This window comes from Zonotrichia albicollis, chromosome 2, assembly GCF_047830755.1.
Source record: "Zonotrichia albicollis isolate bZonAlb1 chromosome 2, bZonAlb1.hap1, whole genome shotgun sequence".
Taxonomy (NCBI): domain Eukaryota; kingdom Metazoa; phylum Chordata; class Aves; order Passeriformes; family Passerellidae; genus Zonotrichia; species Zonotrichia albicollis.
Genome location: NC_133820.1, coordinates 10570694 through 10597070, shown reverse-complemented (window position 1 = coordinate 10597070; position 26377 = coordinate 10570694). Strand labels below are relative to the sequence as shown.

Sequence of the window (26377 nt, the reverse complement as noted above, 5' to 3'; positions counted from 1 at the left end):
TCATCAGGAAGGATTTACCTGATAGGAAGCTGACATTAATCAGCATCCTGATTAACACCACAAAACTTGATTTGGTGGTGTTAATCTTTGTGGCATTGATTTGGTAAGGGAGTCCTTTCCCAGCACTGGTTTCAGAGACCTTTGAAACCATTTCATGGGGGGTTATATCAACATTACTGTGAGCTGGGCTTATTTCAGTTTTCAGTTCAAGAGAAACTTAAAATTTCCTTTCTTTTCCTTGTTTCTGTGTAAAAGAATAGATGTTAGTGCTTTATTCACAGCTAGTGGCATTAGGTACATATTAAAGTACATATATAAGATTTTCTTCTAAGGTCACTTTATTGGCTCTTGTAGAAGCCCAAGAAATGCTTTACAGGGACTGTTGGCAATTTGGTTTTAGTGGTGTTGATCTCTCCATGCTTTAATTTGTATATGAATGGGTACTTTATACAGAGTGCATCCTGAGGCTCCCTGACTGGAGGCTTCTTGGGGCACTAAGCTTTTGTTGTAACAATAATCTAGATTAAAAAGTTGTGAGAGGAAAGAGCCAGAGCGACACCCTGCCATTACTTGTTCTAAGCAATATGTGATGTCAGCAAAGCTGTGCTTTTATGGCAGTGGTTGGGCAAAGTGTCAAAGATTTGAGATGACAGGGAAATGCAAAGGAACTCAGCAGCTGCCATAGTGAACTTTACTCCAAACAAAGTGACATATTTGAGAAACGGGAGCAAAAAATTAATTAAAGGTCATTTAATTAATTGAGCTGAGTTGATTTTCATAACAGCAGACATGCTGCATCTTTTGCTCCTTGTGAATTCATTCAAAGTGAAAAAGACACCTTTGGTGGCACCTCCTAAAGGCTGTCTGCTGCAAAATCTTGTGCAGCACAGCTTTGATGAGCTACTCAGATTCATAAAGCTGAAGACAATGATCACTCAAAATTAAGTAATGAAACACATTAACACACACTAACACAAACACAATTAACTGTAGTGGAAAGAAACAAAGGAAACTAGACCTATGCTTGGAAGCACTGTAAAGGATATTCCATGAAAAACCCAATCCTAAGGTGCATTTGCATCCTATTTGAATGGTTATGAAATGGTTTTTCTTTCTCCTGCACTGGAAATAATTGGGCCAGAGATGTAGGCAAGTTGAGCATCCACACTTCACACGTGAATAATGCAAGCCTTATCTGCCTCTGCCTCACCTCAAACTTTAAAAATCTGTAGTCTGCACTCCTGTATTTACCCAGTGAGGTGATGTGTAAATAAATGAGCTTAAAAAAAATATTTCTTGATTTGTTTTGCAGCTGGGATACAGAGGGAAATGAGGTTAAAAAACACACAGCAAATCAATATCTGGGTGAGGCATGTGGGACTCTAAGCTCCACCTCTCTGCCAGAGAAGCTTTTGCATACCCTCTCAGAATTTAGATTAGAGAATGAATCCTGGGAAAAGCTCAGATGATAGTTTTATGGAAAAGTGATCTCTGGATACACAGTTCTCAGAACTATTTTCAATTTCTTACAGGGAGATCCTACCATCAGCAGAATGACCTTTTGTTCTAAGCTCCTTTTGCCCATCTCAGTGCTCCTACTGGCAGTTCAGTTAACTGAAGTACAGTTCAGTTAAAACCCCCCTCACTGTGGATCTTTAATGGCACTTAAACCCCCCTCACTGTGGCTCCTTCATGGCCTGCATTAGTTACCCCACTTCCCAAACTCCACACCTGCAGGAATTGCCAGCAACACATGACATCACTTGCTTACGTGTAAACCTGCTGATAGACAGAGAGGGAAATAGATTAAAAATCAGTCCCAACCCTCACAGCCCAGTAACCACCACCCTGTCCACTGAAGTCACTCAATAGGAGGAGTCACAAGTGCAGAAGCTTGGCTGCAGCTTTATTTTCTGCTTCCTACTCACTCACTTCTTTGGTGTCTCTCAGTTGTGTTAGACATCTGGCATAAGGCAACACTCAATTTGCCATTTGTTTTGGGATATTACACATCACTTTTTCTGCACTTCCACATGCTGAAATTTTTTTTCTTCCTCTGTTTGATATACTGGGTGAGATCAGGTAAGAACCATTAGCTTGCTTGTAATGTGGAATCTTTGCTTTAATCAGACATTTAAAAAAAATGAATATTCCTTCATTTAAATGGCCAAAAGATTAAGCTAAAATCTTATGAATTATGCCTGATGGAGCAGATGATTAGTAAAAAGAATTCAATAACTTTGAAACTGAGACATAAGTTTTTGTTTTAAAGTAAATAGAACCAAGCCTGGTACTTTATCTGTGGTTGTACTTTGCCCACAGACCTGATCAGGTGTGTGCACTTTGTACAAAGTAGACGTAATCATGAAATAGGCTTAATATACTCATGTGGGTTTACTGGTTGTTGCTGATGTGATAGGTGCTTAGATTTTCAAGTTATGTGTTGAATTTTTAAATAGTAAAATTTAGTTACAAAAAACACTGTGCACTTAAGATTTTCCCCTTTTCAACCATACAAGATAATTAAAATGCTTATAAATGTGCACAAGACTGTTACGATTATACATTAACTTGTTTAAAATGCCTGCCTAACAGCCCAATGCCTAGGTGTGTGTTTTGATTGCAGAGAAAAGAGTGAGTACTCCAACAAGAGAGCACAAAGGGCAGCTGGGTATTGCTTCCAGTGCTCAAGGAGAAACAAGAGTTTGAAAAAATTCCCCCTATGACTCCTCGCTAAACAATTCAAAGTATTAAATCTATAAGCCTATTTGCATTACTTATCTAATTCCACAGTAAAAACATCATCATTTCCCTTTTATTCTCTATTTACTTTTGAAAGAATAACTTCTGTCATTTCACAGCCAAGAGTAAACAAGTTGCTTCTCTTTGAGATTTGCCAGCTAGTAAATAGGTTTGGCAGTTAAAACAATTTCCTTGTGATAGATTTCTCATTCCCATGGAACAGATTGTCTGGTTCATCTCACTGTCATTCCACTGATTTTAAAAAACATATTTCTACCAATCAAATGATTTAAAAAATTGAAAATATTTAAAGGGATACAGAGCAATATCTTAGCATGAATCTTTTATATTTTAGATATGAAGGAATGAATTTTAAGGATCGTGACTAAACTTGGATTTAAAGACCAGATCAGGCAAAATGAGAGTTTCATGTTGGCCATTGAAACTATAATCAAGTGGCTGGTTTTTGTTTTCACTTTGTAGGTGAAGTTAGTGTAATGTAATTTATATTCTAGTTTTATCATAATATACAAATATATGAAAACCAGAAATCAAATGTGACACATATTGTTAACATCTCAGGATCATGTCACATGCATGATATTTTACCAGGTTCTTAAATATTATTTTTATAAAATTCAAGTCCACTTCAGCTGAACAGTTTTCAGTTTCTGAACTTCTTGGGTAAGTACAAGTGATGAAATGAGTTGTCTTCCTGTATCACTTCTTAGTTAATAACCTGTCTAGTAATCTCAGTTAAAGTTATTTATATTATATGTGTTTAAATGAGGATAAAAATGGGATTTATTTTTCAATATAATTCTGTATTTTTCTCCATGTAATAATTGTAGTTACTGTCATAACATGATAGTAGGCATGAAAGTTTTGTCTGGTTGGTTTGCAGCAGGGAGTTTCAGCTCATTTTTAACACTTGTAACTTCAAGCCTGCTCTTGTTTGGACTATATCCAGTATTATTTTGTGATGTCCAGCCCAGAGGTGACTAATCTAGGCCTTGTAGATGATACATGGTTTGGCATTAGATGTGATTGATGTAGTTCCCTAAATTAGTGAATTTGTGTCTTTAGTCCCTTTATTGAATCTTTACTGCACCTTGAATGCCATAAATCACATTGTTCAGCTTTGCTTAGCCTGACCTGTAGTATTGAACACGTTTCAGATACCTTGTAAGCCACCCATGCTTGCCTTTGGCAGCTTTAAGAAAGAATGCAGCCTTGCTGTCCTTCTCAGATGTGGTGGATTTGGTTCTGCCTGTGAACTGTTCTCTGGGAAAAGGAGAAGGGCTGGGACTGCTTCTCTTATGCCTCAAAAAATCTGAGAAATTCAGGTTATTCTTTTAATTTTTTTTTTTAAGGAAACAACAAGACACTATTTCTTTTCTCACTTTTGCTTTCTTGAAAGCGACTTGTTTTGCAAAGATTTTAATGATGGAAGAGTTGAAAAGGTGCCATCAATAGATGAGCACCTTTTCAACTAGAAATAGAGAGACAAAAGTATTGTGTAAAATCATGTATCCCACTGGAAGATGGGCCAGGAACCTTGGCCAAAAACCAGCTAACAGCATAGCAAAGGTGAAGAGGCCATTGCAGAAGAGCTGACAGGTGTCGGTGTTCTGCCCAGAATCCTGGAGTGGTTTCTCCACACAACGTGACCTCAGCAGCCAAGAGAGATCTTTAAAGTGTGAACTTCGGATGTTGATAACCAGACAAGGGAGAAATTTAATCTTTTTAGACTCTTTTGAAAATCTCCATCCTCTTCTTGAGCAGCTTAATCTGGTACACCCTAACTGTCCAAGTACAGTCAGAAATGCTAAATCCTACTGTTTGTCATGTGCCATTGTGTACATTGACCTTAATTCTTATTTTTTCAAACTCAGAGCAAGATTCTTTGTTTTTTCTGCTTTTGTTTCTTGGTAATTGTGCCTTTATGGTGTTCCAAAACTAGGAAAGGGTTCTGGATCATTCCTATTTTGTCAGGCAGCTATTTCTTATTGCTAGATCAAACAAATAAGGTCTAAGGATTGGCAGCACAGCCACTCTGGCCCAAAGAGGAAGAAACAACCACAACGGCCTTCCTGTTTATCCAGCACCCAGTTCTTGTGAAAAAATTCTGAGAACCTGCCTTTGATGGTGAAGTAAAAGATCTTATCAACACTGGCTACTAATTAGTACTTAGAAGGAGAAAATACACTATTCAGGAAAAGTTGGGATAATTTCACATTTGAAAGGTTCAGAGGAGCCTTAGTGATATATATATATAATAGTGGTGTATATATATATATATATATATATATATATAATAGCGGTGTATATATATATATATAATAGTGGCATATATATATATATATATATAATAGTGAGATATATATATATACATATATATATGTATATATATAAAAAATAGTGGTATCTGCAGAGTCATTGGTTAAAGTGTGGATCCTTGTTCAAGCGCATGTTTTGACACCTCTTTCCAAAGGTCAAGAGTAAAGAAAATGGAAGTTCTCCACTTTCAGCAGATATGGAAAAGATATGGAAAAGATATGGAAAGAAAAGTGAAGAAGTGGTATTTCAGATAGCCCAACTCATCAAATGACTGTCTTAACATTTTCATCTTTTTCAGATGAGGAGGAACAATGTCCCGAATTTACAGACCTTAACCTAGGCCATGCTTTTTCTGGAACAGAGCTCCATGTTCAGCTACTCCTGTACACAAGGAAAAATCTAGATTGTGCTGAGAGACTCATTGAAAACAATGTTACTGCATCTGAGTACCTGAATACAACCAAGAAAATTGTCTTTGTTATTCATGGCTACAGGCCAACAGGATCTCCTCCAGCATGGCTGGGTGACATGCAGAGGCTTTTACTGTCCTCAGAGGATATTAATCTCATTATAGTTGATTGGAATCGTGGTGCCACCACTGTGATTTACAGAACTGCTGTGGAAAACTGCAGAAAAGTTGCAGAAATACTGAAGAATTATATTGACCAGATGCTGGTAAGGCATAGCATTGAATCTGTTCTGAATGAGTGTGAAGAGCATGGTTTGAGTGGGAATGGATATTTAAAATATATCTACAGAGAAGTCCAGTGAACGATATCAAATCACATTTCTTTATAGAGGCATTACTAACTTTACTTGCAGTTATTATTGCATATATTTGACTTCACCTGAGTTCTTAATTCCCTTTCACTGAAATGTGCCTGAAAGTGCATCTGATTTCTTGAACCAGCTGGAAGTTTTAGGTCTTCTGGAAAGAGTGAATTCAGCAGTGGGACAGTAGAGGGAGAGATGTTCAAATAGTATGTAGCATAAACATTTTACAAAGGCTTTGCACTACTATTTTTACTGTTAATTTACTGTAAATAAAGGTTTTAAATGAGAAATAAGCCACTGACAACGATATAACTATTAATTCAAAAATGATATAAACTTCTTGCTGAAACCATAGTTGATGCCAATGGTCATAACTGGATGTTAGATTTATTGATTGACCAAATGGACAAAATGTGATGATGTTATTTACACCATTGTCTGATTTGTCACTTGAATTTTCATCTTTTCTCACCATTTATTTCTCAACCATTCTCAGAAATTCTGAATGCTGTGTTGTAGGGGGATAGAATATAAAAAAGTAGAGATAGAGTAGAAAGCAACCTTACCCCTAAGGAGCTGCAGCTGGGCCAATTTTCAAAGATCAGGAACAGGCCTGACTTTAACAGGCCACAGCTGTGAGCAATGAGAAGAAGAGTGCTGTAAAAGAGTGGGGTGGCTGGGTGAGAAGGGAACTGGAGTCGGTGGCTGCTTTGTGAAGGAGAAAGAGTCAGTGCTCTGAGCAGCTGCTTGTGAGAAACACCAAGAAGGTATGGAACTTTTGTGATAAGGAAACAACAGTGTGGAACGCCTGCAATAAGATGGCAACGCTGTTTGTAACAAAATATTCCTGTGGAATTTCAGAAAACCAGCCAACATTTTGAGAAAGGCTTTCTCTCCTTTCACCTCAGCCTGTCAGAATCTGTCCTCCAGGACTAGATACAGTGATAGCAGTTTGCAATTGTGCCAGTAGATTTATTGTTATGGAGTTAAAAAATAGATAGGACTAAGAGAAAATTAATTAAGTTAATTGCTGTTTACAGATCTGCCTGGCAAACAATGACAATGTGTGTGAGTCCTGATAGTGATGGGGGAGGAGGGTCTGTAGTGTGCACAGCTATCACTTTCACACTCACAAGCTGTTGGGGGCCCTTCTAATTCATTTTAAGACATACTAACATTTCAGATCCTGTGTGTCACCCCATCATTTTGCAGGGATTGCATCTAGGTCAGGTAACACTGCTTTTGAGTTTTTCTGTAGATTTTCATTTGGGTTTTTTTGAATACTGTCTGCTTTGTAGAGTAGGCATTTGAAGGTGTGCATTTGGCACCATTATTCAGCAGTTGTGTGACAAAATTATTTGTTAATGGTATTATGTTTTTAATTTATTTTATTGGAAGGATAAAGCAGGGCAAGATGTTTTTTCCCTCCTTCATTGCTTTGGTTCAACTTTCTTTTATCTGATAAATGTCTTCCTCTTCCCTTACCTGCTTCCCTTCTAACTAATGTGGCATTTCAGGAGAAATGTGACTCAAGCTTCCTTTTTACATTTTTCTAGGTAAAGAATTTCATAATTTCTACACTTTTATAATTTCTACACTAATATAGAATTGTAAACTGAAAGGAACTTTGTAATTTTTTTATTTTTTTTTTAGAAATATAATTTAAAGTACTGACCAAAAGTGAAAACTGAATCAGCCTAGTGCTTTTTGTTCCATTAATTCTGTGCATGACTGGCTTTGGTGTTTCTCCCCCTGATAGGTGGGTGGAGCTTCTCTTGACTCCCTGCATTTAATTGGAGTTAGTCTTGGTGCTCACATAGCTGGATTTGTTGGCCAGAAGTATAAAGGCAAACTTGGCAGAATTACAGGTAAGGCTTTTAATCCCAGGGCACATATTCTGTTGTACCTTGTGTTGTTGTCAGAGCTCTGAGACGTTGACAAACGAGGACTGAATATTTAATAACATACATGAGGACAAATATAGCCCTGATAGAAGTTTAGGAAATGGGGCAAGTCTGGCTTCAGGACATAAATTACAGATTTTATATATATATATATATATATATATATATATATATAGTATTTATTATAGATATAAAAATATATATTATATAACTTATTTAATTTATTACATATGTTTATTTATAATAAATGCTATATACATTTATTTATGATAAATTTATATATGCATTTATTTATATAATAATTTTATAGAATATTTATTATATATATTTATGTATTATATTTATATATAATGCAAGTTACCTCTAGTCTCTCAAATGAAAATTGAGTGTTTCATCTAGGTGACACTTAAGTTAAATGATGTGCTACCTGAGTGTCTGACTAGTTGTGCTCTGGAGGTCAGAGCAGTTGTATTGGCCATTTTGGTTTTATATTGTGTATAATAGGTATGGTGTTTTCTGGGGAAAAGGATGAAAAAATTTTCATGACTTGATCTCCAATGCTGTTGGTTTATATTCACCTGAATAAATGGGAGATGAGCACATCTAGTTATGGAGAGAGAGAAATTCAACATATGGGTTGATCAGTCTTGTGGTAGGAATCTTTGCTTTTCTTAGCCAGTTGAAGGTGAAAATTATGCTTTTTTGAAAATTTTCTACCAAGAAAACGAAGCATCATGGCTGAATAATGCTCAGATGTTGGTCTTCCATATATCTGCAGAAGGAGCCTGGGGTTTACAATGCAAATGTTTTTATGCAGGTCTGGATCCAGCAGGCCCTTCATTCACTGGAGAACCACCAGACCACAGGCTGGATCCCACTGATGCTCGGTTTGTGGATGTGATCCATTCAGACATTGATGGTAACAACAGAGTTTGCCTCTCCTCTTTCAGCTTGAGGAAAGGCAGGAGGGCAAAAGGGAAGGGATAAGCTGTTTCAGTAGCATGCAAATAGTGCTGCAGGAGAATATTTTCTGTTATCCTGAGTGTTCTTTTGCTGTGCAAGTGTGTATGAACACAGAGGCTGTAAGCTCATGGTTATCACTGAATTAATCCCTTGTGAGACAGTCAGGCTCTGCTGTATCAACTCAGTACATCACAGAGCCACTGCTTAAAATACTAAATCATGTTACTGTAAGGTTAAAAAGAAGAGCATTGTGAAGTCTGCTTCATCTATGCTCCAATCTCTGGTTTCATTTTTCCTCAAAACAATAGTAAACCTTTAATACCACAATTGTCCCATTATTTGTGTAGTTTCATATCAGTTTCTTTAATAATAAGATTGAAGCATTTTCCTATATAAATTTCAGTGTGAGGCTGTAAAATACCAATTTTTGTAATGTTCCCATTATGTGAATAAAGATAATGTGTGGTAAAAAGGAAGGTAGGTCAGATTGAATTAACTCTTACTCATGGAATTTTGCTTACTTTTACAGGACAGATACAAGTTTTCTTACTTTGATTTACTGCTAATATTAGTGTAGCTCGGAATCCAATGTCTTGCAAAAAATGGAAAAATTTGCTCTAATGAAAATTGCACTGGGGAAGAATTTTGGTTGGAGAGGATATGAACTTCATAAACTTGTTTATGCAAATCATATCTCAGTTACAGCTGTTTCTGCTCTTTCTCTTTTGCAGCAGTAGGAATCTTACACAATTTTGTATATGTTTCTGTATAGCATTTTACATATATGTAATTTTCTTAAAGAGAAAAACCCTTGACTTTTACCTCATAGCATGACCTTGATTTACAGTACAAAAAGAATGGTATAATTGCAAAAATTTTCTTTAAGACCATGATTTTAGGAGTGAATGTGATGATAAATAATTGCCTTCATAATTCTGTTTATGGGATTTTTTTCATCCATGATATTTTTACTTTAGCACTAGGTTTCAGGAAGCCTTTAGGAACCATTGACTTCTATCCAAATGGAGGAACGGATCAGCCTGGTTGTCCAAAAACACTTTTCAGTGGTAAATAAAAATCTGTTTATTTCATGAGAAGAAGAGTTTGAGATCAAATCAAAAAAGGTTAAATTGAATTGAATTTACACTGCACTTTTTCAGTAATACGGGAGCTGAGACTCTATGCTTTCTTTTCCATCTCTATGCAGCAAAAGAAAAATAATAAAGATATTTGAAAATAATCTTGCTGTAACATAAATGTCTCATCATATAATTAATATTGCCATTATGAGACTGTTATTATATTATATATAAAACCTGGATATACTGATGCTTATTTTTCCCTGGTTATATGGGTACAGGCAAGGGGGAATTTGTTGGTGTCCCAGTGGTTTGGGCAGGATCCCTTGCCTATGACATGGAAGGCAAAGCTACCACCTCCCCACTGTGTTTTGGGTTCCTCCTAGCTGGCAATGATGAACTAGGTTTTGGTGTTGGGTATGTCTTTCAGGCTCTGGGATGAAAACAGTTTTATGAAATTACCTTTAGATGCACAATTTTGCTTATTTCAACTTCCATGAGTGTTAGGTTGTTGGGATTATTTTTGTCTACTCTTTTGGATATGTTTGTTTCTGTCAGTGCTTCCCACTACTAAATTGCACAGTGCTACCACTTAGAGCAGCTGCAAAGGCATAAGGCTTCCACTTGTGTGTTTGTGAGGATGGGAGAATCCCTTAAGCCAGGGCAATCATGATCTCCACAATTCCCAAAGTTTGCTTTGTCCGGAAAGGAAGGAATTTATTTCCCCGGAAAAGTAGAGAAGAATCTCTGAACTGTTCCTCATGGTAATTTTCTTTGGCCAAGGTGTCACTCGGAGAGTGGTCAAGCACTGGCACAGGTTTCATGGAGAAGCTGTGGATGTACCACAGGATGAACCCTGGAAATGTTCATGGTCAGGCAGGATGGGGCTCTGAGCAGCCTGGTGTAGTGGAAGGTGTCCCTGCCCAAGGCAGAGGAGTTAGAACAAGATAATATTTAAGGTCGCTTCCAACCCAAACCATTCTATGATTCTACTTATACACAATCCTTTTTTAATTAATGAAAATTAACTATTCTTTTTATATTCTTTCTTCCCTGAAGGATTAGGTTATTTTAAATGTGACCATCAGAGATCTGTCTTCCTATTCTTAGCATCTTTGAAAAACTGGTGTGACTTGATAACATATCCTTGTGACTCTTACTTGGATTACAAGAGAGGAAAATGTATGGATTGTGATGCTTTCCAGCCCATGTCCTGCCCAGTAGTGGGTAAGTATTACCACATCTGTTCTGGGCTGGGTGAGATTTCCGGGGAAGTTCAGGTAGTTAAAAGTTCATGGGTTTGTCTGCTTGACTCTTATCTCTGTTAGGCACAGGTGCTGAATTTTCCTACTCTTTGGTCTTTATGCTTTCCAGTCTGGAATGGATTCAGTGTTTCCCTTTTCTAGAGAGAAATTACTCATGCTTAGTTCATCACTTCAGGCTTTAAGAGTGTAGTGTGATCCCTAGAGGATGTGTGGTTTTTATTTAAGAGTAATAATGCTTAAAGCAACTTCTTGGGGTTTCTTTTTTTTTTTTTTTTTTGCTCTTCCTTTGGAATACAGCTTTTATTTGGAGAGGATTTTAGTTGATTTGGGGATTTGTTGCTTTTAGAGAGGATTTGGGTGCAGTTTGAAAAGAGCTATGAGAGTGTGAGCATTTCTTACTTGGCAGGGTTTTCTTAAGAGTGACATTTAAAAAATACATAATTAGAAGTTAAATTTCAGTTTTGATCTTGTTGGTTTCCCCCCCCACACACACTTATATGCTGGGATGTGTATGTTACATTAGTTGGATCAGGCTAGAAGAAAAAGCATAGATAGATCTGTGTGTTATTTCCTAAAAACCCAACTATAATGAGCCTTTATAGTAGGACAGAAAGACTCCAGGACTTCCCCAGCAGGGTTATTAGCCAAGCCTGATGCACTTGGACAGAATGCCCAAGGTGGAGGTGGAGAAAAGTGGACAAGCAGCATCCTTGTGCTGCAATCCTTCCTGCTTTGCTTTGGCAGCTCTGCAGCCTGGAATTAGCCTTCCTTATCCAGACTAGGTAGAGAAATTAACAGAGAGAGAACAGGATCATCTATTATAGAAAAAAGGACTGTTATCAAGCCCCAAAAACAACAATCATGGAATTGTGTAAATTTCTTTCTATGTTAAATCCATGAGCTTAGGGTATTTGCAGAGTGTCTTAGATTTTATTAAACAACAGCTACAAATAGGCTAAAGAATTAAAATCTAGTTAATGATTCAAATAACAGAAAGGAAAACTATTCTGTAAGTGCGCTCTGCAAATATGTGGGCTACATTTTTAGGGTTGTTTTTTTTACCTCTAGGATTTTGTCAGCACTACTTTTTGCAGTTAGTAACCTCTTTAGTCTGGGTACTATTACATTATGACAATTTTAGTCATACTAATATATTAGAGGAATGAAATACTTGTATACTACAGTCTGTTTTACTCAGAGGGTTCCTTTTTTCTAGTCAGTTTTCCTTCTCTGAGGATATTGGAGAAAATTAAAGCCAAATTTTTCATGGTGTGAGATACTTTGGTGCAAACATATGTGTATCATGATTTTGCTAAATGTCTGAAATGAAATATTTCAACTTTGGATTTCAGGTTATCATGCTGATAGATGGAAAAAGCTGTTGGTACCATATAGCTCACCAACAACAGCTTACTTTGACACCTCAGGCAAAGACCCATTCTGCAGTGAGTAACTAAATACATACATAAAAATTTATGACTTTTATTTTTTAGCTGATCTGTAGTGAAAACATGTTAAAAGTGGAAGTTAGTGTTAGCCACTGTGTAAAATGATGTAAAAAACCATTAACTAAGGGTCAATTCACTGACTAGAGGAAGAAGAAAAAGTAATACTGTGTGAACTGGGAAAGAAATGTACCTATAAAAAATAATGGGATGGACTGCCAAGAGGAGGAAGAAAGCCAGAAAATGAGAATTAAGTGGGAAGGAAAAAGCTGGATTGATGCAACCTGCTTGGATGGGATCAATGCTCCCATTTCCAGAGAGCAGGAAAGGGAAGTGAGACTGCCCTAGGTGGGGGACAAAAGAGAAACCTTTATGTTCTACCCCAGGAGATCACCCTACAGTCAAATAAAGCTTCTCCATTCCTCCCCAGGAGTAAAACAGTGAAGGGAAAGCTCAGCTGGCTGCTTCAGAGTTATATTCTGTGTCCATGAACTCTCATGGCATGGCTTCAGCTGCAGCAGTTTAGATACCTACCTACCCTTGTAGGACCACCCTAGATTTTCATCCAATTCCTCTTGGCATTAAAAGGCTCTATCACTCTGAAAAAGAGTCTCATAATTACATAATTCTAATTAGATGTGTTTAAGGTTTTATCATTTAGGGTATGGGGAGAGGCTTGCTGGGAGTTAATGTGAAATTAGGTTTTCCCATTAGTTTTGTCCATCCTCTTGGCAAGTTTTGTGAGCAGGATCAGAGGGTCCTAGTTGTGTTTGCTGACATCACTGTATCCTCCAAAGGACTGAGGAGAGATGGATGAAGTGATGGATTTTACATAATTTTTTAAAGATAAAATTTATCTAAAATAACTCCTCTTCCCAATGTTTTTGAGCTCAACCCAAACCTGTTACTACTGTTCTCCCTTGCCCCTCATTAGTGATGGTAAAAGGGAGAAAAGAGGAAGAGAAATATTATCAAAGATAGGAGGAGGCACATGGAACAGAATAAGAAATATTGTAATGACAGTGTAAATTCAAAGGAAAATATGCAAGATCAAGAAATAAATATGCAAAGTCAGGAAGCAAAGCAAACCAGTCTGAAAAAGAGTGTATTCATTAATTAAAGCCTTAGTTATTAGACATTTGGAAACCTGAGGAAACAGAAATTAACAAGAGGTCTTAAAAAGAAGGGAAATTGTAAACTTGAACAAGACAGGACCTCATATGAGTCCTGGTCTTTTAGAAGAGAATGATAATAATGATAATTTTTTGGCCACATGCCATGTCAGGGTTTGTGAGGGCACCAGGCAGGTCAGCAGCAGGTCAGCTTTTCATTCTCCTTTGAACAGGGAGGGTAAAAGTAAAGAGTCACTATTCCTATCACCTGCCAGTAAATACATTTAACAGGGTGGGGATACCAACTGTTTCCTGTTGAGATCATTATTTGATTCTCACGATTTCTTATTTCTTCCTGCAGTGTATGACTACGTATTGGAAATTATTACCTGGAATAAAAGCACTAGGAGAGGTTTCATTAAAGTTAAAATAATGGATAATGCTGGAAACACAGTAGAGTCACAGATGAGTAGGTATGTTGTTCTTTGTCTTTAAATCTTTTTTTGAAAAATCACTTTATAGGACTAATTTTCTGAGTTTTCTAAACTTTTTAACTTGTTAGTTTGCAAGTTGAAAAAGTAGCTTGAGTTTGTAAAGACTTGGCCATGTTAAGACATTCCCTGAACATGGCTCAGTATCAGGGACAATGCCCTCACACTGACATGATCCTTGCTTGGTGCTGGTTTGAATCCTATTCTAGCTGGTCTTGTTCTGAATGCTCAAATTTGATACATCCCACAAGATTTCCCCGTTAAATAATAATACTTAGCAGTAATGAATATTACTCAGCTAACAAAAGCCTGACTAAATATTTTTCTTTAGCGAAGCTTCAACATTTCAGCAATATGAAAGCGTCAAAATACTGACTGGATTTCCCCGAGACATTGAAAAAATTGTAAAAATGTCCTTGACCTTTACTACAAAGTCTTTAATAGGCCCAAGAAGAAAGCTTAAAGTTCTTCAGATGAAGCTGAAATCTGTCAATAATTCAAAAAGGTGAGTGCTTGTCATGTATCACAGCTGGGTATCAACTAAGGCGCTCAGGATGTTTTCTCAGTAACTTGTATTTCCCTGAATTACGTTTTTCTAATGGCATATTCCTAAGTGTATGAATATTCTTATCATCATCCTGACGACCAGATTTGTCACATGGAAGAGCTGCTGTGTACATTAACATTTAGTGCCCAGCACTTTGTACACGGAGGTGTCACATGTGCTGAGAGTCAGAGCTGCGCTTTCTTGGACCAGCCTGACTTGCATGGTCAGGTCAACTTCTCCTCCATGAGATAAATTTTATCAAGCACTTTTCTGATTTTCTCACGTGTCTGTACACAGCTTTTCACACTCAGGGGTGAAATGGAGCACTTCAGCAGCATGTGTGACTGGAATAGTTTTTTTGGCCTTACTGATGATGGGAAAAAGTTCTAAGATCAGAGCACAGTCTGTGTCCGCTTACAGCTAAAATGATTTTTTTTTTTGTAATTGAGTGTAATTACTAAGCTTTTATTAATTCTGGTTTAAAATATTTCAGCATTGTTATCATATATTCATTTTTAAATCTCCAAATTTACTCATACAGTAACTCTAGCAGTTAAATTTTGCATTTACAGCTTGTGAAAACAGCATATTACATGGAATAGGTAAGAAACATCCAGGAGTAGCAAGAGTATTTCATCTGGGAGTTAATTTGTTGCTTGTTAATGGCAGATTCAAGGAAGTCAAAATTTAGAATAAAAACCTAAAACTGCTTATCAAATAAATAATAGCAATTGAATAATGAATGAGAATAACATTAGAATACTTAGTAAGTCTTAAGTCAGTATATTTAATTAACTTGAGATGCAACATTTGAGGATTTCTTATATGGTGCATGGTAATAGCCTAATAAGAACTGGGTATGGTACTTTGCAAAAATTACAAAACCTTCTTAAATTAATCTATTATTTTAGATTTACTGAGGAAGAGAAAGAGATGGATGGGAGAAACTTAGAAAGAAGCACAACACTCAGTAATCATAATAGTACCCCAGAATGTACATACATTTGACTTTATTAACTTAGTGAAAGCCATAAGTCTCAAGCTCTCAGGTGAAAATGGCATGATTGTATTTCAAAGTATTTGGTGATGAGTGAGGGTGAGAAGTTCTAAATCATATTCCAATTTTTTTCTCAGCCCAGTGGTGATAAATCAGAAGATACATTTCATGTAAGCCTGTCAGCACTTGGGGCTTTCTCAGATAATGATCTAGCAAGCAAACAAGAGAGATTTTCAGCGAACAAGCCTTATAGGGTTTGAGTTTTCATTCCTGTTAGTCTGAGTCTTGCTAGTTTAAAAGTAAGATGCACTCGATATGCTTCAATATAAGATCCACTAAAGTCCTTCGCGTGGAACCTCATCAGATTGCAGCTGTGGAAGCATGTTAGGTACTTTCAGAGAATAGTGAAAAATACTGTATTTAATCAGCATGTGAAGGCAATTTAAATGCAGGTGTTAAAGCACTATTGGTATAATTATGTAATTGCTCTTTGTAATTATACCAACCTATATTTATCTTATTTACATATAATTACAACAATTACTTGAATACAGGATGATCAAGTATAAACTACATTGAAACTATTTGAATTATTCACAACAAAGTAGTAGATAAAAGCCAGGGGACAGATGCAGGGATAAAAGACAATAGGAGTCTCAGTCTGCCCAGGTCTGGGTTAATGGGAAACTGTGGGAGTTTGGGGAATATCACAGACAATTGTCTGCTGAGCTGATCACACAGATGGTGGGTGAATATGGGAGTGTGAAAGATACACATAATTTTCATGCTCTTCTTCTGATCCCTGAGGTAAATAATTTCTGCTCACCCATAACACCGAAGGGCTTTGCTAACTTGTGCATGTCCAGGTGTCAGTTATCTCCAAATTCTTATGAACCTGTCAGTGAACTCAGACACTGGAGTGTCTGAGTTAAGGAGCAAAGTGAATGACTCAAAGATACTTAGCCAGACATCTCTGGGGTTTTTTGACCAAAACAAGAACAGAGATAATGTAAAGAAGACCTTGCAAATACCTCTTCTGAACAAGTGTGGCATGCCCATAGTTTTTAGTAGACAGCAGCGAAGCTGTTTGGGTTGGGGAGTTAAGGAAGCCTCACCTGACAAAAACATTTTTTGTGTTTTGCTCCTTGTTGGTGAACCTGCTCCCTGCTCAGGGCTGCTCTCCTGTGAGGCATCCCTCTAATCAGTAATCACAAACTGAGATGGATTGCACTTCAAATGATATAAAATGTGTTGGAAAACATAAGCTTTTATTTCTAATATTCATCATTATGGTTTGGCTAGGTATTTTGGACCCTGTAGTTAGATATAAATAATACTACAAAAATACTCTAATAATGAAACATTTAATTTAAATCAAAACAAATTGTTGATGAAGGACTGGATGAAATTCCATGCTTTGCATTGTACAGAACACCAGGATTCATCTTGGTCTTTTTAATCCTAAAATTACTGCCATAACTTTGTGGAGACCTTAAATGATGTCATATTCTTAAGTAGAAATCTGACATTTCTTCCTCATACAGAGAGATGGAGCCTTAACTGGTAGGAAGTCCTATAGGAATGGGCAACAATGGAAATGCCTGGTGTGCTGTTCTCTCCTTTTGCTGTTTCGCTGTGTTCTACTTCTCAGGCCCAGGTGAATTGTGTGCTATAGCCACCTCTATGAGTTCAGAGAAATAGAGAGGATAATTTTAAATAAAATGAGTCTTATGGCTTGTGTGCTATGGAGGTTCCATCTGAGAGTGTGTCTCTCATTTTCCTGTTCATTTCCTGTCATTCTCATATCTCCATACATTACAGTAGTGCATGAAGAGCAGGACTCTGACCTGCCTCTGCCCTAAAAGGCAGAGCACCTATACTGTCCTCAAAAAGCATGTTTTTCATGTCTGTGTGGCTCCCTTTGTGAACTCTTTGTGTTCATGTGGTATTACTCAGCAGTGAGTTTTCTAGGTCTTGAGAAGACAAATTGCTCTCTTGCATTAAAATTTCTTACACATGCTGTCATTGCAAGTGAAATAGAAAATATTATGATGTGGTTCTTTACTTTCCTATGTAAAATAAAAGCAGCAATTTCCCTATCTAGGAACTCCATAAATTATTCAGGCCCCGTGTTAACAGGAATTGTGCAGATTTTGGGTCATGCTGCTAAAGAGTTGATTAGAATACAGATTAATAACTGTAATGGATGAAATCCTGCATCTTTGCACTTCAGACCAGTGTGATACACTCTGCATCATCCAGCTGATGTCTGGTTGCTTTTCAGTCCATCAAAGCTACTCTAGGAATGCATGAAGTAAGGTATAAACTGAGACAAGGAGACACTTGTTGTCCTGAGTACCGTCTCTGAGAGCTGGTAAATACTGAAGGTTTAATAATTAAAATATGGGAATATTTTTCTGTTAAATTTAACTTTTTCTGTTATGAATTTTTTCTTTCTCTGCTTTTGTAGGCCTCAGCTATGCAGATACGATTTAACACTGGTGGAGAACACTGAAGTGATCTTCAAACCTATTCCTTGCCTTGAGAAGGGTACATGAAAAGAGAACTCCTACTAACCTAATTTCTGTCAAGGCAGTGACATTTTGATGCTTCCTCAGGATAAAGACTGCAATGAGAAAGGAAATGAGATAAGCTAGATTTATTTTTTCAAGAGTCTACCTGATAATATGCATTACTTGCTCTGGGTGCCTTAGGCTGAAATTAATTGGAAAGTTCAGACTTGTATGTTCCTGGAAAATTATTTGAGTAAAGTAAATGTATCATGGTGGAGAACATGCAGTGGTGTGTTCATTACTCTTTGTTAGCAATGAAGCAACTACTGAATTAAATATGAATTATCTGCATAATCCTGGCATGTGATTTGTCATATATATATTTAAATATTTATTATTTGTAATAGCTGTTACATAGAAACATAATGATCTGTCTACTAAATGAATTTAATATACTGTACCTGTGATCTACGGATCTAATACACAACAGTTTTGCTGTGCTGTGTTCATTGGAGAAATTAATTCATATTTTCTGTTTATGTAACATCTCAGTATGAGGAGTAGAACAATAATATTTGTGAGTACAGTTGTAAATTTTCTGGTTTAAATCTGTTGTCTTTATCATAGATGGATGCTATTGCAGGCACTCAGGTTTTTTTTTAATAACTGCTATGGACAGAGTAGTGTTGTTTCAGCTATAAAGTAATCTAATGTCTATTCTGAGGAGAATAATTTACAAAATGTGTTTTCATTTTGTTTCTTCTTGGGCCTCTTGGAATTAGAGCTGCTGTTCAGGTTGAGACTGATGAAATAGCTTTCCACCTATTGGGATGTGAGCAGGAAGAATTGGTACAAAAGGATTTCCTCCTCCAATTCAGAAAAACATCTTTTCTTGTCCCAGACTGCCTTTCCTGATGGAACTGATTGGAGGAGAGATGGGTCTATTTTTCTTTTGTAGTGCTGTTTTATTATTTATTATGTGTTTGATGCTGGTTTCTCATGCAAATGCTTTCTCTGCACATTATCAATTTCCTTTCTCCCCCATATCCCCCTCTGTTCCTATACTTGACAGCAATGCTTGGTTGAACCTATTAACCAATTTCATTTCAATGTCAGTGGAATGGGTTGTCCAAAACCTGTGGATTGTATGTTTTGTTGTGAGTCAAAAGCTGCGTAAGTAAGGAAGATGGAATAAAGTGACCTAAGGCAGGTAGGCAGGAATGTTTTCCCTGCTGGGAACAGCTCCAGTGTGCAGGTCAGTCCATGCAAAGCTCTGAACCAGCCACTGCAGGCTTTTACTTGTCTGGATAAACCAAAAATACACAGGCTTGTGGACAGACATGCTTATGGAGTTTACAAGAAAAAATTAATTATTGAGAAATGGTAATTATATTACCGTAGGCAATTGCCATAGTTCTAGTCAAGTTCTCAGCTTTAGCATTTTTCTATATAGTTCTTTGTTCCTTTCCTTTGAGGCAATCATTAGGAGATAGACAGAAAGACATTTTTGTCTGCTTATATCCTTGTCTATGAAGAAGTGGAATTTTAAAATTTCTTTTTTTTCTGTTTTTTGATACTGCTGTTACTCCTCTCATTTCATTCTGCAGGTATTTGTCCAGACTTTCAGCTACCTAGTCTGACCTTAACAGGTCTCTGAATCTTCTTTTCTTCCTCACCTTGCCTCCAAATACCTGCTACTTATATCCCTTTAAACAAACACAGAGACCTGAGACTAGATTTCAAATGTCTGGAACTTGAATCTTTCAATGTGTGATATAAATATTACAGGCATTGAATAATATAAAATATTGTAAGTATTATATAAAAAATATTATGTTAAATTATATAATTTATATTATATATATTTATATAGGTATTATATAAATATAAAATAATATAAATATTTTAGGCATAGAAATATATCAGACTGAGACACCTTTCTAAATTTTTTGTTTTCTGTTGACACAGGAAGCATACAGACATGACTAAGTGTTGCTCAGTGCTGTGATAAGGGAATGATATTTTATAAAGGGAATGATATTTTCACATGTCCCTATAAAATATGTGGGACAGGAATAGTGATTTTTGCCTTGATTTTCATAAGCTTTGGGTAAAAAGGAAAGCAGCAGGGGGGTTGATAACTCTGGAGGTTCCAATAAACAGCGTGAGACAAAGAAACTTTTCCCAATTTCCTATTTTAGCTGGTGTTTCCTTGTTTAAGTTTTTCTAAGCCTTCTGATGTTTATGTTCTTGTAATGAATTTTTTTTATGCACTTTATGTAAGTAGCTTATTGTTCTGCATTCTTTTATAAAAGAAAACAATTTGATTATTAGTTTATCCAGTGTCATTGGGAAAGTGGCACTGTCATCCTCCAATCCACTGTCACTTTTAAAAATCTCTAAATGTTAAAGTCAAAAATTAAACACCCTCTTTTTTTACCATAAAAAATCTTGTATTTGTGTTGTTTTTATTTCATGTCCTAAAGCAACAAGCTGGTAAATTGTGTGTTGTAGCAGGGACTGTTCCAGGCAGCGCATTTCCAGCACAGAATTAATTGCACTTCCCAAGTGGCTGAGCACTTGTGTCTCCCAGCCCCAGCAAAATGGGCTGTAATTGTTTGGGAAAGCAGTGCTTTCTGTGGCTCGCTGCCACGTGCTGCTTTGTACTAATTGTGTCAGCCCTCAGACTCAGCAGATGATGCAGAAAATGAAAATCTTCCCGGGAGTTCCCTGTTCTGAAGCAAGTGCTGGTGGCTCAGTGCGGCCAACTTCTGCATCAGAGCTGGAGGGAGGCTGGGCTCCTTGCAGGTCATTTGTGTGTTCATGTTCAGAGTGCAAAATACCCACTAACATTATTCCTTTTAATGCTAAAAGGTGTCATTGGGGAAATTCAGAAAGGGCTGGAAACACCAAATCAGCTTAGAGAAAATCCTAAGTGGTGAATTAGGTAATTTCAGACCAATTTGATTTAGGAACAAATGTTTGCCTTATACAACTGCCCTAAATGCCAGCTTTCTCCAGGTTCAGTATCTGGCAATAAACCCTGTTGGGTTGCCATTGTGCTTTGATTTTCCCACATGTAAAATGGAAACCCTTACCAATTTGTGATGATAAATTTGTTAACTTTAAAAAAAAAAGTGCTTGTACCTATTTTGTTAAACAGTAAGGGAGAATCTCTATACATGGGAAGGAAGACATGTCCCATGAGTAAAAGTAGGCTCTGTAATTAACCACTGTATTGTAGTGATGCTAAAGGGATCTCATTAGTGTGTACTTGCAGTAATGAGGTCTAAGTTGGTTTCATCAGATGCAACAAGCTTGGGAAATTTAATGCAGTATTTATACTTAGTGTGTAGTCATAAAGAGATTAAATTGTTAAGTGGCCAGTTGAAAAAACTCCTACAAACTTGTTTTTCCTGTGTGTGTATAGGACCTGTTTGCTATTTGATAAATTCATTTTTTCTTTTAACTATACTGTTTAGAATGACATGACAGGAAGGATAAGTCAAGAAAGTCATTAAGTGCTAGGAGTCACTGGAGCAAGCAGGATGTTACTTGGATGAAAGGCAATAAGACAGGAGATGTTTGCTGCATCATCATCTTAATTCATGATAGGCTGAAATGCTCTAAATCAAAGATCTGCAGGACAAAGCCATTTGCTAGTTTAATTTGGGATGGCTGTATTGATTTCAGTGATGCTGTATAGAGTTAAGGCTGTGGTTTATGATCTCTGCCTCAGATAAGGATTGATTACACATTGGAGTTGCTTATTTGTATAAGGTGAAGTGCAGATATGTGATGGTGGAATTAAGGGCTGGGTTTATATGCAGCTAAGTGGAAAGCAATTTAATAAGGAGATGCTGAAAGGAGGTTGGATATCCTTTTAAGATGAAGAAAGCACTGTAAAAACATCCACTTTTCTCATGCAAGTTTTGTAAATAGAGTTATAGGTTACTTCTGAAGGAGAATTTCAGGGTAAGGAATAATCACATGGGGCATTAATGTCTGGATGGAAACTGATGGGTCAAAGCTGATAGGAGTCAGGAATGAAGGATTCAGACATGGGGTTCTGAACAGGTACTAAACCAGGGTAAGTCCACAGTCACCTTATGCATTTGACAGCTGCCACTGGCAGCACTCAGCTTCCTTTTCCACTTTGAAGCTTCCAAGGTTTGTTTTGAGCTTTGGGACAGAGAAAGCACAAGATAGCCCAGAAATTGGATTTCTCAGTGGGAGAGGGACTCTTGGGTGAGAAGGCTTACTTCAAGGGCTGTTAATATAATTTTAACACTGAGTGGTCAATGTGTAACTCTTAAAATTCTGTGTTCAGCTGTCAATTTCAAGTGAACTCTCTGTCCTTTCTTACAAGGTAAGAAGCAGCCTGTATGGCTGTGCCACAGAGCTCTGGATTTGCTGCAGCTGCCAGGGAGGCTCTCCAGTGTGGCATCAAAATCCAGTTTCATTTCAGCCCTTGCATCCTTCTGTGTACTGTAGGAATGGAATAGCTGACTCCCCAGCATTGGCCAGAGTACATTAGATGTGCTCCTGAAAAGCTTCTTTCTATTTAATTTCATTTGAAAGCAATGAAATGCTCTGCCTGTTCTGAGACCAGTCTGCAACGTGAAGTTGGATGTGGTAAGTCAGGATTCAGACTAAAAGACATACACAGGTCCTGTCAAGGTGCTGTGGATAAAGAGATCCATACCATGGGTGTGTCTGAAAAATGGGAAGATGACACCTGTTTAAAAAGTGGAAGTGTGGCAGTTAATATTTTTACCACAGCTCAAAATATTAGACATATACTTGCTTCCTGCTTGAGTATGAAGTGTGGTGATTTTTACCATGTTTATCAAATACATGCAGTTTGCACCTTAATTGTTTGGTGCATTTAGCCCTCTCATTTCTATGTTTTATCATTCTGATTATGAGCACAAGGAATAGGGATAATTGGCCTATTGATACAATGTACAGAGAAACAAAGGAGAAACTATAAATGGAGAATACAAAAATGAGCAAAGGCTTTTGTAGAAACTGAAAAGTTGTCAGAAGAGGGCAGCCTTTTCCCATAAACTATAAAGCAACAACATAGAGAAAACATCTGAAATTATTCCTTTCACTACAGTTATGCATGCCACAGTGGGGTTAACCTTGTTAACCATGGGACATGCACAAAACTTGATCACAACAAGAATGCTTCTCTTTTGTGCTATCTACAAAGGACATAGGCCTGACTTTGTAGAAATATTTTTTTTCTCTTTTGTTCATACAATAGAGTTAGAAATTATTGGAAGATGAGTCAACAAAGGGAAATGAAATCATCCTCCTTTTTGGTTTTATTTTTGGTTAAAGAGAAATGAACTTTGGATATTAGGGACAAAAGATGCTTGCTTAAATATTGCAAAGAAGTAAGTCAATTTTTAGATTGAGTGAACAAAGAACTAGAAAATTAAATGAATGATGCTTTATTAATGTATTCTTAATCACATCAATCTGTCTCAGTATTTATTCAAATACAATATGTAGTTCATGAAGACTGTTTCAAATAGTGTAATTTATGTCATAAACAATTGGCAGACTGTACTGGGTTCCTACAGAACTCATTGCTGTCAGTAGGCTCCAGCTACAACTGGTCTGTAACAATTCCAGTGAATTTGTCACTGCAGTGGAAAAATTGCCAGAATTTGAATGAACATAATTTGTGAATTGATAAAGAGATTACTAAGATATTTTTTAGCTTTGTTGTTTTGTTGGGGTTGTTTTGATTGTTTGTTTTGTTTTGGTTTTATTTATTATTCTTTTAATTTTTTGTTCCTGTGTGGAAGGAGCAGCATTTTGTCTTTTTGATTTTTTTTTTTGTTTTATTGCCTTAATTTCTTGTTCCTGAATGGAAGGAGTAACCTTTTGGCTTTTTGTGTTTTTGTTTTTATTTTTCTTTTAATTTCTTGTTCCTAAGTGGAAGGAATAACCTTTTGGCCGTGTCTCTGTGAGTAAAATGGCTCCTGGTAGGGCTGGGCTGTGGAGCAGAACTCTGAATGGAAAGCCAGGACAAACATCTAGACTGGGAATTTGTGTCTAGACACTGGGCTGAGTGAGGACTCAGCTTCAGTTAATGAAGTTTTTAGATCTTGATTCAGCAAAGAAGTTAAACTCCAGTGATTTAAGTGATTGGTTAAGATAAAAATTAAGCACTTTAACAGAAGCCTACCTAATTGTAGTCGCAAGCACTTAAGTGCTTTTTGCTCAGATATTAATGATTACTTTAGTACTTAAAAACATCATAAAATATTTAGTTTGTGTATGATATGCATATTATGCCATTGTTCCCGTTAAGAAACAAACAAAGCCTATTACTGTACTTCAGGAGAGCTGAATTTTGGATATTTCCCAATGTTTTGACTAGCAAAACACATGGGTTCCTGGTAGGTCCCTGTTATTGAAGAGACACACATAAATTGGAAATTCTCCAGGAGCAGAATGACTCTGTTTGTTATGATGTTTCCTCCTGAGCCTGGTTGGAGGCAGCAGCCTTGCATCCTTGTCTCTGTTGGAGTGTGTGTGGTGGGCTGACCCCAGCTGGGTGCCCCCAAAGCTGCTCCATCCCTGCCCTCCTCAGCTGGACATGGGAGAGAAAACACCACAAAAGTGTTTGTGGGGGACATCACTCAGCAGCCACTGTCACAGGTAAAACACACTCACCCTGGGGATGTCAGATTAATTTATTGCCAGTCACATTGGAGCAGGGTAATGAGAGAGGGGAAAAAACCTTAAAACCCTTCCCTGCATCTCTCCTTTCTTCCCAGGCTTGGCTTCACTCCTGGATTCTCTGCCTCCTTCCCCACAGGGGAAGCAGGGGCTCTGTCAGTTCATCCTGGGCTGTCTCTGCTGCTCCCTCCTCACACCCTTCCCCTGTAATGGCACAGACTCATCACACAGTCTGTGGCATTCACATTTTCTGAAAAATCCCCTTGCCCAGGATTTTGCTCCTGGGAAGCCAAGAAGCCTCAGAGAAAAAGGAAGACAATATGATCTCATTTGCTTCTCCTGTGTTTTGCTGCTTTGGAATGTGTTTGGAGATTGTTTATCCAACAGGTGAGTGTTTCATTGGTTTTCTGTGAGTTCTTTGACTCATTGGCCAATCACAGCCAAGCTGTGTCAGGGCTCTGGAAAGAGTCACGAGTTTTTCATTATTGTCTTTTTAGCCTATTATCTTTTTAGTAATTATCCTTCCTGTATCCTTTAGTGTAGTTTAGTTAAGTATTCTTTAATATAATATAGTATTATAAAATAATAAATTAGCCTTCTAAGAACATGGAATCAGATTCACCATTCCTTCCTGCCATGGGGCACCCCATAAATACAATAGTGGGATCCTCTCTCCACAGGGCCACTGGTCCCATCAGGAGCCTGCTCCAGAACCTGGTCACACAAACCCAGTACAACACAATGAAAATTTCTCCCCTCACAGACATTATTGTTGCCTTGTCATTAGGATTCCTAGGCCATCCTTTAATTTTCAATACCTGGATTATTTTTCCCCCTCATTTTTCCATTCCTTTCTTTCTGGACAAAGAGGGGAGAAATTGGTTCTGGTCAGCAAAATTGCTCACTTTGAAATCATATGTCCTTATTGTGGAAAGATTACTTTAAAAAAAATCTTAAACTAGAACCATTTTAAAAATAAATATAGCAAATATATAATATAATTAATGAAGTGCTTAGCTCTATCAAGGGTAAGGTTTATGCTGATTTATATCCAGGCAAATCCATCTGCCTTTCCTGTAAAAGTTATTACTGCTCCATTCACCTCAGTGTGCTCTGATTGGTGTCAAAGACCTTGTGTCCCAATTGCTTCAGCTAAACTGTGTCAGTCGCCTTTATTTGGATAGATAGGAAGCTGGCAGCTTTGAGGACATTGCTCTGTTCTTCAGGACAGGGATGACAAGTCCTAAAGAACAGAACTAAAAAATAACACAAATTATCAACCTGATCAGCTGTGTAAAGTTAGAGAAATGAAGGAAAACCAAGGAAGTCTTTCAGAAGGAGACAGTCAAAATAATGACAGAAACAAAGTCTGGAACCTGTCCAGGGTAAAAGTGGGATATTCCTGGATGCAGTTTTACCTGGGAAAAGAACTTTGATTTGCTAAAAGATGGGAGGATTTAGTTGATAGACATATTTCCATCCCAGGCTGAGCCAGATGGGGTT

The 26377-nt window shown here is 37.2% G+C and overlaps 1 protein-coding gene across 1 annotated transcript; it reads left to right on the top strand.

Moving 5' to 3' along the window:
• The first annotated feature begins 1837 nt into the window (after positions 1–1837).
• LIPI (lipase I) lies at positions 1838–20610 on the top strand. Its single transcript, XM_005489252.3, has 10 exons — positions 1838–2082; positions 5381–5757; positions 7616–7724; positions 8578–8679; positions 9701–9790; positions 10862–11029; positions 12420–12512; positions 13986–14097; positions 14447–14620; positions 18130–20610. Exons 1-10 carry the CDS (start codon positions 2034–2036, stop codon positions 18215–18217), a joined length of 1362 nt encoding a protein of 453 aa, XP_005489309.2. The 5' UTR covers positions 1838–2033; the 3' UTR covers positions 18218–20610.
• The last annotated feature ends 5767 nt before the right edge of the window (positions 20611–26377 follow it).

Bases quoted from the DNA above. Each gene is read 5' to 3' on its own strand.
- LIPI (XM_005489252.3), top strand. From the start codon at position 2,034: ATGCTGAAATTTTTTTTCTTCCTCTGTTTGATATACTGGGTGAGATCA. The intron at 12,513-13,985 runs GTGAGTAACTAA...TTCTTCCTGCAG, and splicing joins AGGCAAAGACCCATTCTGCA to TGTATGACTACGTATTGGAA. The intron at 14,621-18,129 runs GTGAGTGCTTGT...CTGCTTTTGTAG, and splicing joins TCTGTCAATAATTCAAAAAG to GCCTCAGCTATGCAGATACG.